General features: G+C 36.8%; 1 protein-coding gene across 2 annotated transcripts in view; it reads right to left on the bottom strand.

Annotated features, from left to right (window-relative positions):
• The window catches only part of MAP3K15 (mitogen-activated protein kinase kinase kinase 15), a 132651-nt gene extending 123452 nt beyond the window's left edge, over positions 1-9199 (bottom strand). For both annotated transcript variants that reach the window (XM_074300970.1, XM_074300971.1), the window contains exon 1: positions 8404-9199. In XM_074300970.1, the coding sequence (XP_074157071.1) occupies positions 8404-8800 (397 nt within the window). In that variant the 5' untranslated portion in view covers positions 8801-9199. The remainder of the gene's footprint in view (positions 1-8403) is intronic.
• Positions 9200-14302: the final 5103 nt, after the last annotated feature.

Genomic DNA, 14302 nt, shown 5'->3' with positions numbered 1-14302 from the left:
GATCAATGAATCAGCTACACCCAGGGAAGGAAAACTGGGAAATGAGTGTAAACTTCCCAGGTTATTTTTATCTTCTGAATCCAATTCTTCCTGTGCAACAAGAAATTTGGTTCTGCACACATATATTGTACATAGAATATACTATAACACATTTAACATGTATGGGAATGCCTCCCATCTAGGGGAGGGGGTAGAGGCAAGGAGGGGAAAATTTGGAATAGAAGTGAGTGCAAGGGATAATGTTGTAAAAAATTACCCATGCATATGTACTGTCAAAAAAAAAGTTATAATTATAAAATTAATTTTAAAAATAAAGTATAAAAAAAGACTAATGCTTCAATAAGTTTTATGAGTTTAACTCCTTCCAGGTCTCTTGATCCTTAAAGTTCAGTCATGTATAATTAAATGTATGATCCAGCAACAAAGTACTCAAATCACCCAAACAATAGAAACAGGGTATCATAACCTCTCAACATAAGAAAGGACTATGCATATTTTTTTGACTTAGAGAACAAAATCACAATGAAATATTTGTATCATTCTTATAGTGTCAGGGTAATAACACATTGGGTCAGAAATTAATATGTTATTTAACATAAAGTAAAGAAAAGATACTAGGTCTAAAAAGTTGGTAAAAGAAAGAAATGGAATCTTTTCTTTTATATGTTGATAATAGCCACATGTTCCATGCAGTTTAGTATCCAAATCATATTTAGAGTTGGATAGGACCTTAGAGATAAATACCTTTGCCATCTCAAGGCCACCTAGATTATTATAGTACTCAACAAAGTATATGTTTCTTAATTCACATATAGGAAGATGAACTAACCCATATAAGAAAACCATATACTATAGACTATTTTTCCAGTATTACTACTAGATTTGTATAGATATTTTCACCATTTCTATTAGGAGCTTGGTCTTACAACTTTAATACTTTTTATTCACTTTTATTGATACTTTATTGAGTCACAACAATTGTTTCCCCACATTAGCATGGCTTGATTCCAACTTTTTAAATTATGTGGAATAGATGAAGAAAAAACAATGAATAACAAAATTTTACTTAGAAAACCAGGGAAAACAAAACTCAATAGGTATATAAAAAGGCAATTTGTGCAAAAGGTCAGAAGTATCAATGCTAAATGGAAGAAATGGTTTTGCCATCTGGGAAGTTAATGACTAACTTGAGTAGTTTGAGGCTTAGGGCAAAAGTTGGGGCCCCTCACTAGATGACCATTAACCAACTGGAAAAGTAAAGGAACCTATAGGAAAAAACATCCATCATATCTGTATTTTTCTATCAGAGGTGAAAGGATCACACTTATTCAAGCATGTTCACTCTCATTTTTGAGACATGATGTTGGCATGAGTCTCTAAGGTAAGAAGGACCTAAAAACATGTAGGACTAGCGAAAGTCAACACTACAAGGCCTGCAGAGGCAGGAAGACAACCAATTTCAGTGAAATATGAGTTGATGAAATATTAACAAAGGTTCCATCTTCAAACAAACAAAAAAGGGGGGAAGAAAAAAAAAAGAGAAACCTACTATATTTTGTGTCCACTGAAGCTATGAGGCAATCTAATCCTAAACTGCAGAAATCCACAATGGAGTTTCAAAAGGCATGAATTACTAGAGATGGTAAAGTCCACATTAATAATAATAATTCTCATTTACATAGTATTTTACAGTCTAAAAATTCCTTTTTCACAACTCATAGAGGTAATAAAGAGACTGAAATTTTCCATACATAATCATTACCAATCTAAACAACAAAAAGTGAAAACCAAAAGCCTCGAGGAGCTATTGAGCATATTAAGATGACCTCCAAAATCAAATCTGCATCATAAAATGAAAAGGTCTCTACTAGTATTACATTACAGATTTGTAGAATTCAACTGAATCAGCTTCATTTCAGCTATTTGAATAGAAATCTATTAGCTTTAATGAACCTCAAAAATCATCCAAGTGTCATATATATTGTGAAACTTTGATATTAAATCAGATATTAATTTTTAAAAATTATATCATAGTTCCTTTAACATAAAGTTATCAAGAACTAGGAAGGGGGGAACAAATTAGTAATGTAACTTTTATTAGCCAAAGTAACCAAGAATTGGGAGAGCTTAAAGTATAAAAGGCAAAATAAAACAAAGTAACAGCCCACTATATAACTTCAAAGAATTTATGTTTGACAATGTAGCACAATCAATTTATCTCCCCCAAGTCATTTTCCAGAACTAAAGTAGCAAAGAGGCCAGTGTCCATCCAATCCAGATCATTAAGTCTGGAGGCTGGAAGACCCAAGTTCAAACCCAATTTCGAAAATTTACTTGCTGGGTGACCTTAGTCAAGTCACTTAATCTCTGTTTACCTCAATAGCCTTGCCCCCAAAAAAAAGGACTGCAAAGAGTTGGGCACAGCTCAATAACACAAAGAAGCAAATCTGACATTGGCTTCCTTTGCCTTGCCTGACTTCAAACTTTTAAATAAAGATACCAATCATCAATTTCATGTTTTTGTAGTCTTAAAAAGGCAGAAAGAGCCCAAAGCACTAAACACAACAAATGAGATTCTCAAAATTGGCTCTATTCTCTTTCAAAGTCTGTGTGTATTATACAAATATGAAGAAAGTGTTTTATTACACCATCATCTTGCTATATTTTGTTACAGTTAAATATCAAAATGACAGTGCTTAGCATGCAAATGGATTTGTGGACCCCTTGCAAAAGAACTCTGTGAACCATAGATTGGAAACCTTTGAAGTGGTCTAACCCTCTTACTTTATCAATAAGGAAACTGAGGACTAGAGAGGTTGTATCTTACCCTAGCAAAACTGAAAAATTAAACTCATGTCTCTATCTTCAAACCCAATGCTTATGAACACATATGCATATATTTTCATATAATCCTAGAATCTATTTAAAAAGTTGCTTGCTGCCCAAGATATTTCATTATATTATTATTATATTTTTATTTTCCTTAGTTTTCTTCTCCTTTTTTAAAATTTATAATAGCTTTTTGTTTTTTCAAATACATGCAAAAATAGTTTTTGCCACTCATCTTTGCAAAACCTTATATTCCAAACTTTTCTCTCTCCCTCCCCCTTTTCCCTAGATAGCAAGCAATCCAATATAGGTTATGTTTTCTTTTTTCTTTCAGTGATAATTACCATGCTTCTTTTCTGACTTAAGTAATTTGTTCCTTATTTCATCTTTTACTCTTTCCTTTTTTCCATGTATATTTTATATATATGTATATAAAGTCATAGATATACCTAAAATAGATTATATGTTACATATTACCATATGTGAAATCACAAAAATATGATTTTGGTATTTAACTCCAAGAAAATGGTAGCATGACTATGAATAATTACTTTCTATAGAAGGAATGTCTCAGACATATATCTTACTATTTTTCATTTTATGTGGACACTGTGTTGCTAATGAAATATAAATTTGTTTAAAAGTATTACTGCCTTGTGTTTTTTCATCAGCTTTATTTTTCCCATTAATAAAGTTAATATTTATGTAGAACTTTTAAATTTATGAAGTATTTTACATAAATTACATTAACTCGAGCCTTACCAAAAAAAAAAAAAAATCCTATGAGGGTGTTTTATCACAATTTTATAGATGAAGAAATAGGCTCAGATAGAATAAATGACTTGTCCACAGTTACAGAGCTAGTAATTGTCAAGAAATAGTGATTAAATCCAGGCCTTCCTAACTCCAGGTCCAATGAGCATCTAGTATACTACCTATTGATTCTACTCATTTGATATCAATAGTACAAATGCTATTATATGCAAAGCTTTTTAAATTGTGGGACCACCCATATGGGATTACATAATTGAATATGGGAGTTATGAAATTATAATTTATTATCAGCAAATGTTTGATTTGTATATCTAACTTTATATACCTATGTACCTGGGATTACTTAAAAAATTCTCTGACAAAAAGAGGTTACAAAGGGAAAAATTTTAAGAAACCCTGATACAGGAGATCCATGAAATTAAGGGATATTAAAACAATGCTCTCAAACTCAAACAAATTGGAACTCTTTGAACTAAATGATTTCTATGTTCATTCTCGGTCTAAATCTTCTTATCCTATTAACTACTATCTACTTTACTCACTAACTACAGCCTGAAATCTCTTCTACACCATCAACAAATGATCGAGTTTCCTCAGAGATAAAATTCAACTCACGTTAGACATTCCAGAACCAGTGAGGAAAGTGACTCTAAAAGGGATTTTTTTTAACCTATTAAAAACAATATTGTTGACAATTTCTCATAAAGAAATTTAATTTGTTGCCTGGACATGTCCATGTAGTTTGGAGTACCCAAATAATCAATTTATGGACACTTCAAAAATATGAAAACTGGAAAAAGTATCATTTTCCTTCCTTGAAATCCTACAGGTTGTTTGGGTTTTTCTAAAGTATTCATATAGACAAGAACTACTTAAAATATTTTAATACACAGTGATGAGAAATAAGAGGCAATAAAATGTATTTCCTTTGTAGAAGAAACAGAGCTATATACTTTAAAAAATTCTTTAATATGATTTAGATGATTGCTTTTCCCGAAAGCCCTTATTAAACTAGAAATGCAAAAACACAGAATTCCAAAAGTTTTTAATAATGAAATTAAGAACAAAGTAACCAACCTCATGGGATAGTGAGGTAGTTCACTACATAGAGCTCTGGGCCTAGAGTCAAGAAGAACTAAGTTCAAATCTATCCTCAGACACTTTCTAGCTATAATCTCTGTTTGCTTTAAACCACTAGAGAAGAAAATGGCAAACTACTCCACTATCTTTGCAAAGAAAACTTAAAAAGCCAATCTTGGCATTCTATGGTTCACATGATCATGAAAGTTGGACGCCATGAAACAACAATAATTAATCTCTTAGCAATGAAACTGAAGGTTCTAAGAGATTCCTCTCTCTTTCTCCAAGATCCCTCATAGGATGGAAAAGGGAGCAATACAGTCTTACAGCATTCTACAAAAAAGAGATTGCACATGCAAAGCAAATTTTTTCTGTCTCTCATGCAGACACAGACATACACATACATATATTTACTCTCACATAGATTGTGTTCAGAAAGATAGTGCTATTATATAACAATTTCCTTGAAAGAAATGGCCAACAAGCAAAGGTTTCTGAGATTGCTAAGAGAGGCATTTGCAGTCACAGAGAAAGCATTGCCTCAGAAATTAGATGAGTTGCAGACCTGGTATTGTCACTAAAGCTCTCTGAGAAGGTTTATTTTATTTTTTTGTCTCTATAAAACCAACACCTTGTACAGTGTCTAATGAATAGTAAGTGATTAATAAAATCCTGCAGATTGATTGATGAACAATACCATTAAGTCAAACAATAAGCATTTATTAATACTGTATTAAATACTAGGGGCCCAATGACAAAAACAGAAGCAAAATTCTAGTTACTGTTCTCATGGAGCTTGCAAGTCCAGTGGGGATCCATGTTGCAATGCTTTGAGGGACAATATGCAAATATCTATGTACAAATAAACTGTATACACCTGGAGATGACACTTAGAAGGAAGGTATTAAGTATATGAAGGAGGTATCTTGACAAATCTTTGTTATAGAAGGTGGAGTTTTAGCTGAGCTTCATAGAAGCCAGGGAAACTAGAAGAAGAGGAGAGAGAAAATTCCAAGTATGAGGATTAACCAGTGAAAATACCCCAATCAAGAGATGGTAGCCCCTCTAAAGACTCTACCAGCTAAAACATTCAGTGATTCTATGCCTACATTGCCAAGACAGTTATCTGCTAACACTCAACTTATCTGATTGTCTTTGTTTATATAAAAACTTGATATCAAACTAAATGAATTCAAGGAATCTGGAGAATTCTAGGGTTAGTTGGAGTATGTCTCCTTAACAAGTTTGGAGAAGATAAAGAGTGTTATTCCTAGGGCAGAGACTGTAATGTCAAAAGACTTTTTCCCTGAAGAGCCTAATCCAAGTTGTTTGAGATTGACTTTCTCATTTTTCTGTGGAAAAAGAAATCTCTGCCAAAATAGATCCAGTGCACTCTACTTTTACATCTCTGTGAGGTTAGGTGGATTTTTGAAAGATGGGAAACTGAAGCAAAGCAACCTCTCAGAGAACTATAATAATTACAGTATCCCTGGCTTTTGTCAGAGCCTCTCAGGAAGCCAAGAACTTAAGGCACACTCCATTAAGCTTTCATATAAGTTAGTATGATATCTCAGGAGCAACTGCATTCTTCCAAATCTCCGGAGGCTACAGTTTACCAGAGGAGACAACACTCAAACAACTATGTGCAAACAAGATATATACAAGGTAAATCAGAAAATAACTTTTGTTGGAGTTATCACTGACTAGGATTGGATTTAGTGGGATGCCCACAATATTGCTTTTCCACCTGTTTTACTTCGCAATGGGAGAGAATATGAAATCAATAACATACATCCTAAACTTGCATGAGAAATATGATGATCATATACATAGGTAACAGATGCTATGTGGGCTATGTTGGAAAAGAAGTTTACAAGAATACTGCAGTACAGAGACAATACAGAAGAATAAATATCAAAGGAAGAATTAAAAACAGGCTTCTAGGCATCTAAGTGGTGCAATGGATAAAGTGTAATCAGGAAGATCTGAATTCAAATCTGAACTCTTTTTATTTAGACAGTCATTTAATTTCTATTTATCTCAGTTTCCTCAATTGTAAAATGGGGTTAATAACAGCATCCACCCTTCCCAGATTGTGAGGATCAAATAAGTTAATATTTGTAAAGCACTTAGCATAATACTTGACACAGTGTTCAGTCATTTTCAGTCACATCTAACTCTTTGTGACCCTCATTTGAGGTTTTCTTGGCAAAGATTCTGAAGTGATTTGCTATTTCTTTCTCCAATTCACTTTACAGATGAGGAAACTGAGTCAAACAGGGTTAAGTGGTTTGCTCAAAGTCACACAGCTGAGTGTCTGAGATAGAATCAGAACTCAGGTCTTGCTAACTCCAGGCCCAGTGCTCTATTCACTCTTCACTTCTCTTCCCTTCCCCTTCTAGACCCAATACTCTCAGTAATAAGCTAAATGATTTAGAATGTTACTAAACTTCTATTAGCTTCTGATTTTTCATTTGAGGTGATTGTAACAGAAATCTACAAGATCCCTAACATAGCATGGTTTTCCAGTTTTAAGGATGTATGTATGTATATGGAGAGAGGGAGAGAGAAAAAAAAAAAAAAAAAACCGGAGGAAGGGAGAGAAAGTGAAATAAAGCCTACCCATTTGATTATGTAAACAGGACTGGTTTAAGTGAAGATTTGTTTCCATGTACATCTAACATTTAAGAACATTAAACAAATGGATGTTATGGTATAAATTTCTTCATCTACAAAAAGGAAATAATATTATCTTCTCTATATTTTATAGTACAGTAATGATGGCTACACAATATGCTACTTCTCCATTTAATAGTAGAAATAACTAAAACAGCACTTTGAGGTTTGCAAAGTGGTTTACATACATTGGCTCAAGTTTGCCATCAGTAACATTGAGCAACTCATACTTCAATAAACCTCCCTTGTAAAATGAAGATATTTGACCAGATAATTTTAAAGATTATGTTCCTGTTTTGAAATGTATGACTTTTCACATAAGGTAACTGAAGAGTAAGCAAAATAACGGATACTAAGGCCCTTGAAAAACTACAAAAGCTTTATGCAATTAAAAAAAAATCCTATAAATAGAAAGTATGAATCTTGTTTTTAAAAAATAACGTATAAAATTTTAAGAAAGGAAATAAGTCAATGAAACAACTATAACATGAGGATAGAGAGGAATATTTTCAAAAGATTCATGACTATTTAGACCACGTGATGTCTCGTCGATTTGATAAGCATTTGATCTAGTTTATTATTAAAAATAAATTATGGTAGAGAAGTCAGGTAAAGCCCTAAAGGTAAGAGAATCGGGATGTATATTGAGAAGATTGAGAAGGATCTAGGACTGCAGGAAATTGGACTCCGGACCTAGATTCCAGAGCCCTAGTGAAGGTCACAGTCTCTTTGGACCTCAGTTTCCTCCTCTGTAAAATGACAAGGTTAGATTATATAAGAACATACTGTGGTATAGGGAAAGAGTAATGGATTTGTGGTCAGAAGACCTTAATTTAAATCCCACCTTTGCTGCTTACCAAATGTGGCCTCGGGCAATATCACATCACCCCCTATAGCCTCAGTTTCCTTATCTGTGCAAATGAGTTTGAACCGAAAGATCCGTGGGGTCCAGTCCCGCTCCAAATCCTTTGATCCGGAGTGGCCGGGAGTTACTGTGCACGACTATGGGGCCTGGCTCCAGAACTTGCCTCTCCTGCTTCTCACCTGCATCGTAGAAGGTGTCCAGCACTGCAGTCTCCCCGAAGTCCAGCTCCCCGAAGTTGACGGTGGCGAGGTGGGCGCCCTCTGCCTCACATGCCCTCTGGAGGCATTGCAGCGCCCCAACTTCGGGGCTGCCCCCCGCCCCGCCCTTGGGACTGTCGTTCAGCACATACACTGCCCGCAGGGAGCGCTGGCGGCCTCCTGCCTGGCACCCACCACAGCCCTCCCCACCCTCGGGGAGCCCCCCTGCCCCGTCCAGCGCGCTTCCCGCCACTTCCGCGGCATCTCCCCCGGGGTGGGGCTGCTGGGGCTGCTGGGGCTGGTTTTGCTGAGGCTGTTCTACAGCGGGCGAAGGAGCCCCCACAGGGGAAGCGCCGCTGCCCACGCCGCTGCTCTCCATGAGGGTTGCTTGGACCTCCCTGTCCCACTGCCCTTACATGTACGTCCCACGTAGAGTTAGGGGCAAGGGCAGTGACCGGCCACCAGAACCTGGGCTGAAGATTGAAAGAAGGAAGGGAGGAAGGGTGGAGGAGCCTGAGGGAAAAAAGGAGGAAGGTCCCCGAATGAAGAAGGGAGAGCTAAAGGGGAAAAGGCGGCCCCGAGCTTTGGGTGAGGATTGCAAGAGCCTGGCTTAGTAGCAGAGAGAAAGAGGAAAGAGAAATTCTAGAGCAAGGCGAGAACAGAGCTAGCAGCAAAGCCCTGAAGCAACAAGCAGCTATTAAAACTTCTAAACCTACACCTGCCCGCGCTCACTCTCTGGGCTGCGGCCAATTCGTGAGTGGGTGGAGAGTCTGCTCCCCCCCCAACCCCCCCCGACTGGGAGCAGCAAGCTCTGCTCGGCTCTCCCCTCCCGTCCCCTCCCGTCCCCTCCCGAGGGCCGGCCTTTACCCTCCACCCCTGACCGCAAGGCTTTGGGCCGGCAGTCCGCCAGTCGGTCCTCCTTGCAGTCCACCCGCTTCCCTTCGCCACGCCTGATTTTTAAATGTCCTAGTTGGCTCGGAACAGGAGGGATTCCGGCGCGGACCGCCTCAGCTGCCCTCGCTGTCAGCTGGTAGCCAGCCCACGGACCTGACCCTCACTCCCGCGGGCAGTCCCCAAGCCTTCCTTAGCTGGTCAGCAGAGGGCGGTGCTGGCAGAGTCCGGAGGAGAGAAGTGCCCGGGGCGCTGAACGAACAGAGCCTCCGACTGGGCTCTTTTAACCACCCTAGTGTCCTTTAGAGGTGGAGTTGCAAGGGGCTGGGCGTGGAGCAAGATACAGGTACGGATCTGCGACTGAGAGCCCTGCGGTCCTCGAAGTATCCCCTGCCCCGCTGCGCACCAAAGCTGGATCGTGCCGGCAAAATGCTCATGGCATTCGTAGCTTCTTTGGGCTTCCTGTTTAGCTTAAGGCTTAAGACTCAGTTCCCAGTCTACATCAGTTTCTCTTCCCCCCATTCATTCTGGCAACTGTTCCTTCCAGAATGACCTTGGGTGGTCGGGACGTTGCAGTTGGCACATCTAAGTCAAAACTTTGTCAAGTCCCTAAGAAATAAATTTTACAGTTTTTCCTGCAGACATTTTAAAATTTTAAACACTGGACTAAGAAATGGGCAATTAATGAGAAGACCACTCTGATTGTAGTATTCTGGCTTAGGTAGGTTTATGACTGACTGCGACCTTGGACTAGGTACTCTGGCCCTAAACCTTCAAAGAATGTGGGACTTGTTGAAGTTGTGCAGTAAGAGCAGTATCATCTAATCTACTAAAACTGATCTTACTGCACAACCTCAACAATCATCTAACCTACTAAAACTGATCTTACTGCACAACCTCAACAATCATCTAACCTACTAAAACTGATCTTACTGCACAACCTCAACAAGTCCCACAAAACCAGAATTATCTTTATAATGAACTTTGGTGCATATGTAGGAAGGATTGTAATTTAAATGCTTTAGATGTAATACCTTAAAAACATTCAGCTAACGCCCTTCTAGATAGAAGCACACAATTCTCTTTTTTAATGAAAACAAAGATTTCAGTTTTCCATTAGGTTTTAATGATGACATGCAAAACAAAAGCAGAAATGTGAGAAAAACATTAAGCCAATTTAAGTGTGATAAGCACAATTCAGGCAGAGAAGAAATTATGAGCTTTGCCTATCCTAGCTAATGTGTGTCCTTAAACAGAAAACACACATATGTGACCAATTAATTGAAACAGAGGTTTGCTGTAAATTAATAAGTAGAAGAAATGAGGAAATTGAAAAAGTTAAATGAAGTTTAATAAAAACTGTTTTTTTTCATATTATGTTATTGCAGGACACATTTTTTTTCTTTTTTGCAATGGGTGATAATTTTTTTTTCATAAGAACCTGTTCATTTTGCTGTTATTTCAATGAGTACTATGGATTTGAAAGGAAAATAATGCTTGTTCCAAAATAATTTGTCCTTAATCCAAGAAGTAAAGCCTGGGTACTTTTACCAGCATCCATTTTAGACCTTCCTAACAGTTTTTCTTTTAACTCTTCATCTTGAGACCTGCTGTCCTAGTATAATGAAACAGCACATTATGAAATTTTGCTTGAATAATTTCTGCCTCTTAAAACAAATCCTGCTGAGTAGAGATAAACTAGGACTTAGTCTACTAATAAACAGTTCTCTCTATTTGTCTATTACATATAGTCCTTGCCTCTCTGATTCACATTCAGCAATTTGTACACCTGAAAAATGTTACAACCCCACACAGCTGCCCCAGCTGATAACAAAAATCCCACATGTTTAGCTGTTTAATTGGACTATTCATTATTCATAACCATTACCAAGTGCATGTTCTATAGACTAATTTTGTTGTAATATAGAAAGGACTGCATGGCAAACATACAAGGCAATAAACATTTATTAAATTCTGACTATCAGCCAGGCATTATGCTAAGCCTTGGGGATACAAATAAAAGCCAAAACAGAAACTGGAAACTGAATGGATGCCCATCAATCAGAGAATGGCTGAATAAATTGTGGTATATGAATATTATGGAATATTATTGTTCTGTAAGAAATAACCAACAGGATGATTTCAGAAAGTCCTGGAGAAGCTTACATGAACTGATGCTGAGTGAAATGAGCAGAAACAGGAGATCATTATATACTTCAACAGCAATACTGTATGAGGATGTATTTTGATGGAAGTGGCTATCTTCAACAATGAGATGAACCACATCAGTTCCAATAGAACAGTAACGAACTGAACCAGCTACACCCAGCAAAAGAACTCTGGGAGATGACTTTGAACCACTACATAGAATTCCTAATCGCTCTAATTTTGTTCACCAGCATTTTTTATTTCCTTCACAGGCTAATTTTACATTATTTCAAAGTCCGATTCTTTTTGTACAGCAAAACAACTGTTTGGACCATGTATACATATATTGTATTTAATTTATACTTTAACATATTGAACATGTAGTGGTCAACCTGCCATCTTGGGGGGAGAAAGGAGGGGAAAAATTGGAACAAAAGGTTTGGCAATGTCAATGCTGTAAAATTACCCATGCATGTATCTGATAAATAAAAACTATAATTAAAAAAAAATACAAGCCAAAAAAATAATAATAATAAAAAGCCTCTAGCCTCCAGTCGTTTACATTCTAATGGAGTAAGACAACATAAAAAGGGAACTGACAAGGGGGGAGAGAGAATAGGAAAGTACCAAGTGTTTGGGTTTGATGGCAAAGTCCAGGAGATTCATAATCACAGCTGAGAAAAGAAGGAAGGGTGGCCAGCCTAGTTAATCCCATCTCCAAAATAAATGCCTTCAGGAAGGAACTCAACAATAGAAGGGAAAGGTAGCCAGTACAACATCTTTATTTTTTAAATTAACAACAACAAAAAAAAAAGTTTCCATATGAATCTAGTATTTTTTTTTCTTCTTCTTTCTCTATACTATTTGGTGATTTTATCAATTACCCTCTATACTGACGATTCCCACATCCACCTTTCCCATCCCAATCTTTCTCCTGACCTCCAAAATATTTCAAGCTGTGCAGAAAAGGCATTTGATAAAATCCAACATCCATTCCTACTAAAAACGCTTGAGAGTATAGGAATAAATGGACTATTCCTTAAAATAATAAGGAGCATATATTTAAAACCTTCAGTAAACATCATATGTAATGGTGATAAACTAGAACCTTTCCCTGTAAGATCAGGAGTGAAACAAGGTTGCCCACTATCACCATTACTATTCAATATAGTACTAGAAACTCTAGCCTTGGCAATAAGAGCCGAGAAAGAGATCCAAGGAATTAGAGTAGGAAATGAAGAAATCAAATTGTCACTTTTTGCAGATGACATGGTATACTCAGAGAACCCCAAAGACTCTGCTAAAAAGCTATTAGAAATAATTCAGAATTTTAGCAAAGTCGCAGGATACAAAATAAATCCACATAAATCCTCAGGATTTTTATACATTACCAACACAATCCAACAGCAAGAGATACAAAGAGAAATTCCATTCAAAATAACAGTCGATAGTATAAAATATTTGGGAATATATCTACCAAAGGAGAGTCAGGAATTATATGAGCAAAATTACAAAACACTTGCCACAAAAATAAAGTCAGATTTAAATAATTGGAAAGACATTCAGTGTTCTTGGATAGGCCGAGCGAATATAATAAAGATGACAATACTCCCCAAACTAATCTATTTATTTAGTGCTATACCAATCAGACTCCCAAGAAACTATTTTAATGACCTAGAAAAAATAACAACAAAATTCATATGGAAGAATAAAAGGTCGAGAATTGCAAGGGAACTAATGAAAAAAAAGTCAGAGGAAGGTGGTCTAAGTGTACCTGATTTAAAGCTATATTATAAAGCAACAGTCACCAAAACCATTTGGTATTGGCTAAGAAATAGACTAGTTGATCAGTGGCATAGATTAGGTTCACAGGGCAAGATAGTGAATAAAAATAGCAATCTAATCTTTGACAAACCCAAAGATCCAAATTTTGGGATAAGAATTCATTATTTGACAAAAACTGCTGGGAAAACTGGAAATTAGTATGGCAGAAACTAGGCATGGACCCACATTTAACACCACATACTAAGATTAGATCAAAATGGGTCCAAGATTTAGGCATAAAGAACGAAATCATAAATAAATTGGAGGAACATGGGATGGTTTACCTCTCAGACTTGTGGAGGAGGAAGGAGTTTGTGTCCAAGGGAGAACTAGAGACCATTATTGATCACAAAATAGAACATTTTGATTACACCAAATTAAAAAGTTTCTGCACAAACAAAACTAATGCAAACAAGATTAGAAGGGAAGTAACAAATTGGGAAAAAATTTTTACAGTTAAAGGTTCTGATAAAGGCCTCATCTCCAAAATATACAGAGAATTGACTTTAATTTATAAGAAATCAAGCCATTCTCCAATTGATAAATGGTCAAAGGATATGAACAGACAATTTTCAGATGATGAAATTAAAACTATTTCCACTCATATGAAAGAGTGTTCCAAATCACTATTGATCAGAGAAATGCAAATTAAGACAACTCTGAGGTATCATTACACACCTGTCAGATTGGCTAAGATGACAGGAACAAATAACGATGAATGTTGGAGGGGCTGTGGGAAAACTGGGACACTGATGCATTGTTGGTGGAGTTGTGAAAGAATCCAACCATTCTGGAGAGCAATCTGGAATTATGCCCAAAAAGTTATCAAAATGTGCATACCCTTTGACCCAGCCATACTACTACTGGGCTCATACCCCAAGGAACTACTAAAGAAGGGAAAGGGACCTGTATGTGCCAAAATGTTTGTGGCAGCCCTTTTCATAGTGGCTAGAAGCTGGAAGATGAATGGATGTCCATCAATTGGAGAATGGTTGGGTAAACTATGGTATATGAATGT

The sequence above is a fragment of the Sminthopsis crassicaudata genome, chromosome 3 (assembly GCF_048593235.1).
Source record: "Sminthopsis crassicaudata isolate SCR6 chromosome 3, ASM4859323v1, whole genome shotgun sequence".
In the NCBI taxonomy this organism is placed as follows: Eukaryota; Metazoa; Chordata; class Mammalia; order Dasyuromorphia; family Dasyuridae; genus Sminthopsis; species Sminthopsis crassicaudata.
This window is presented reverse-complemented; position numbering and strand designations above follow the sequence as displayed.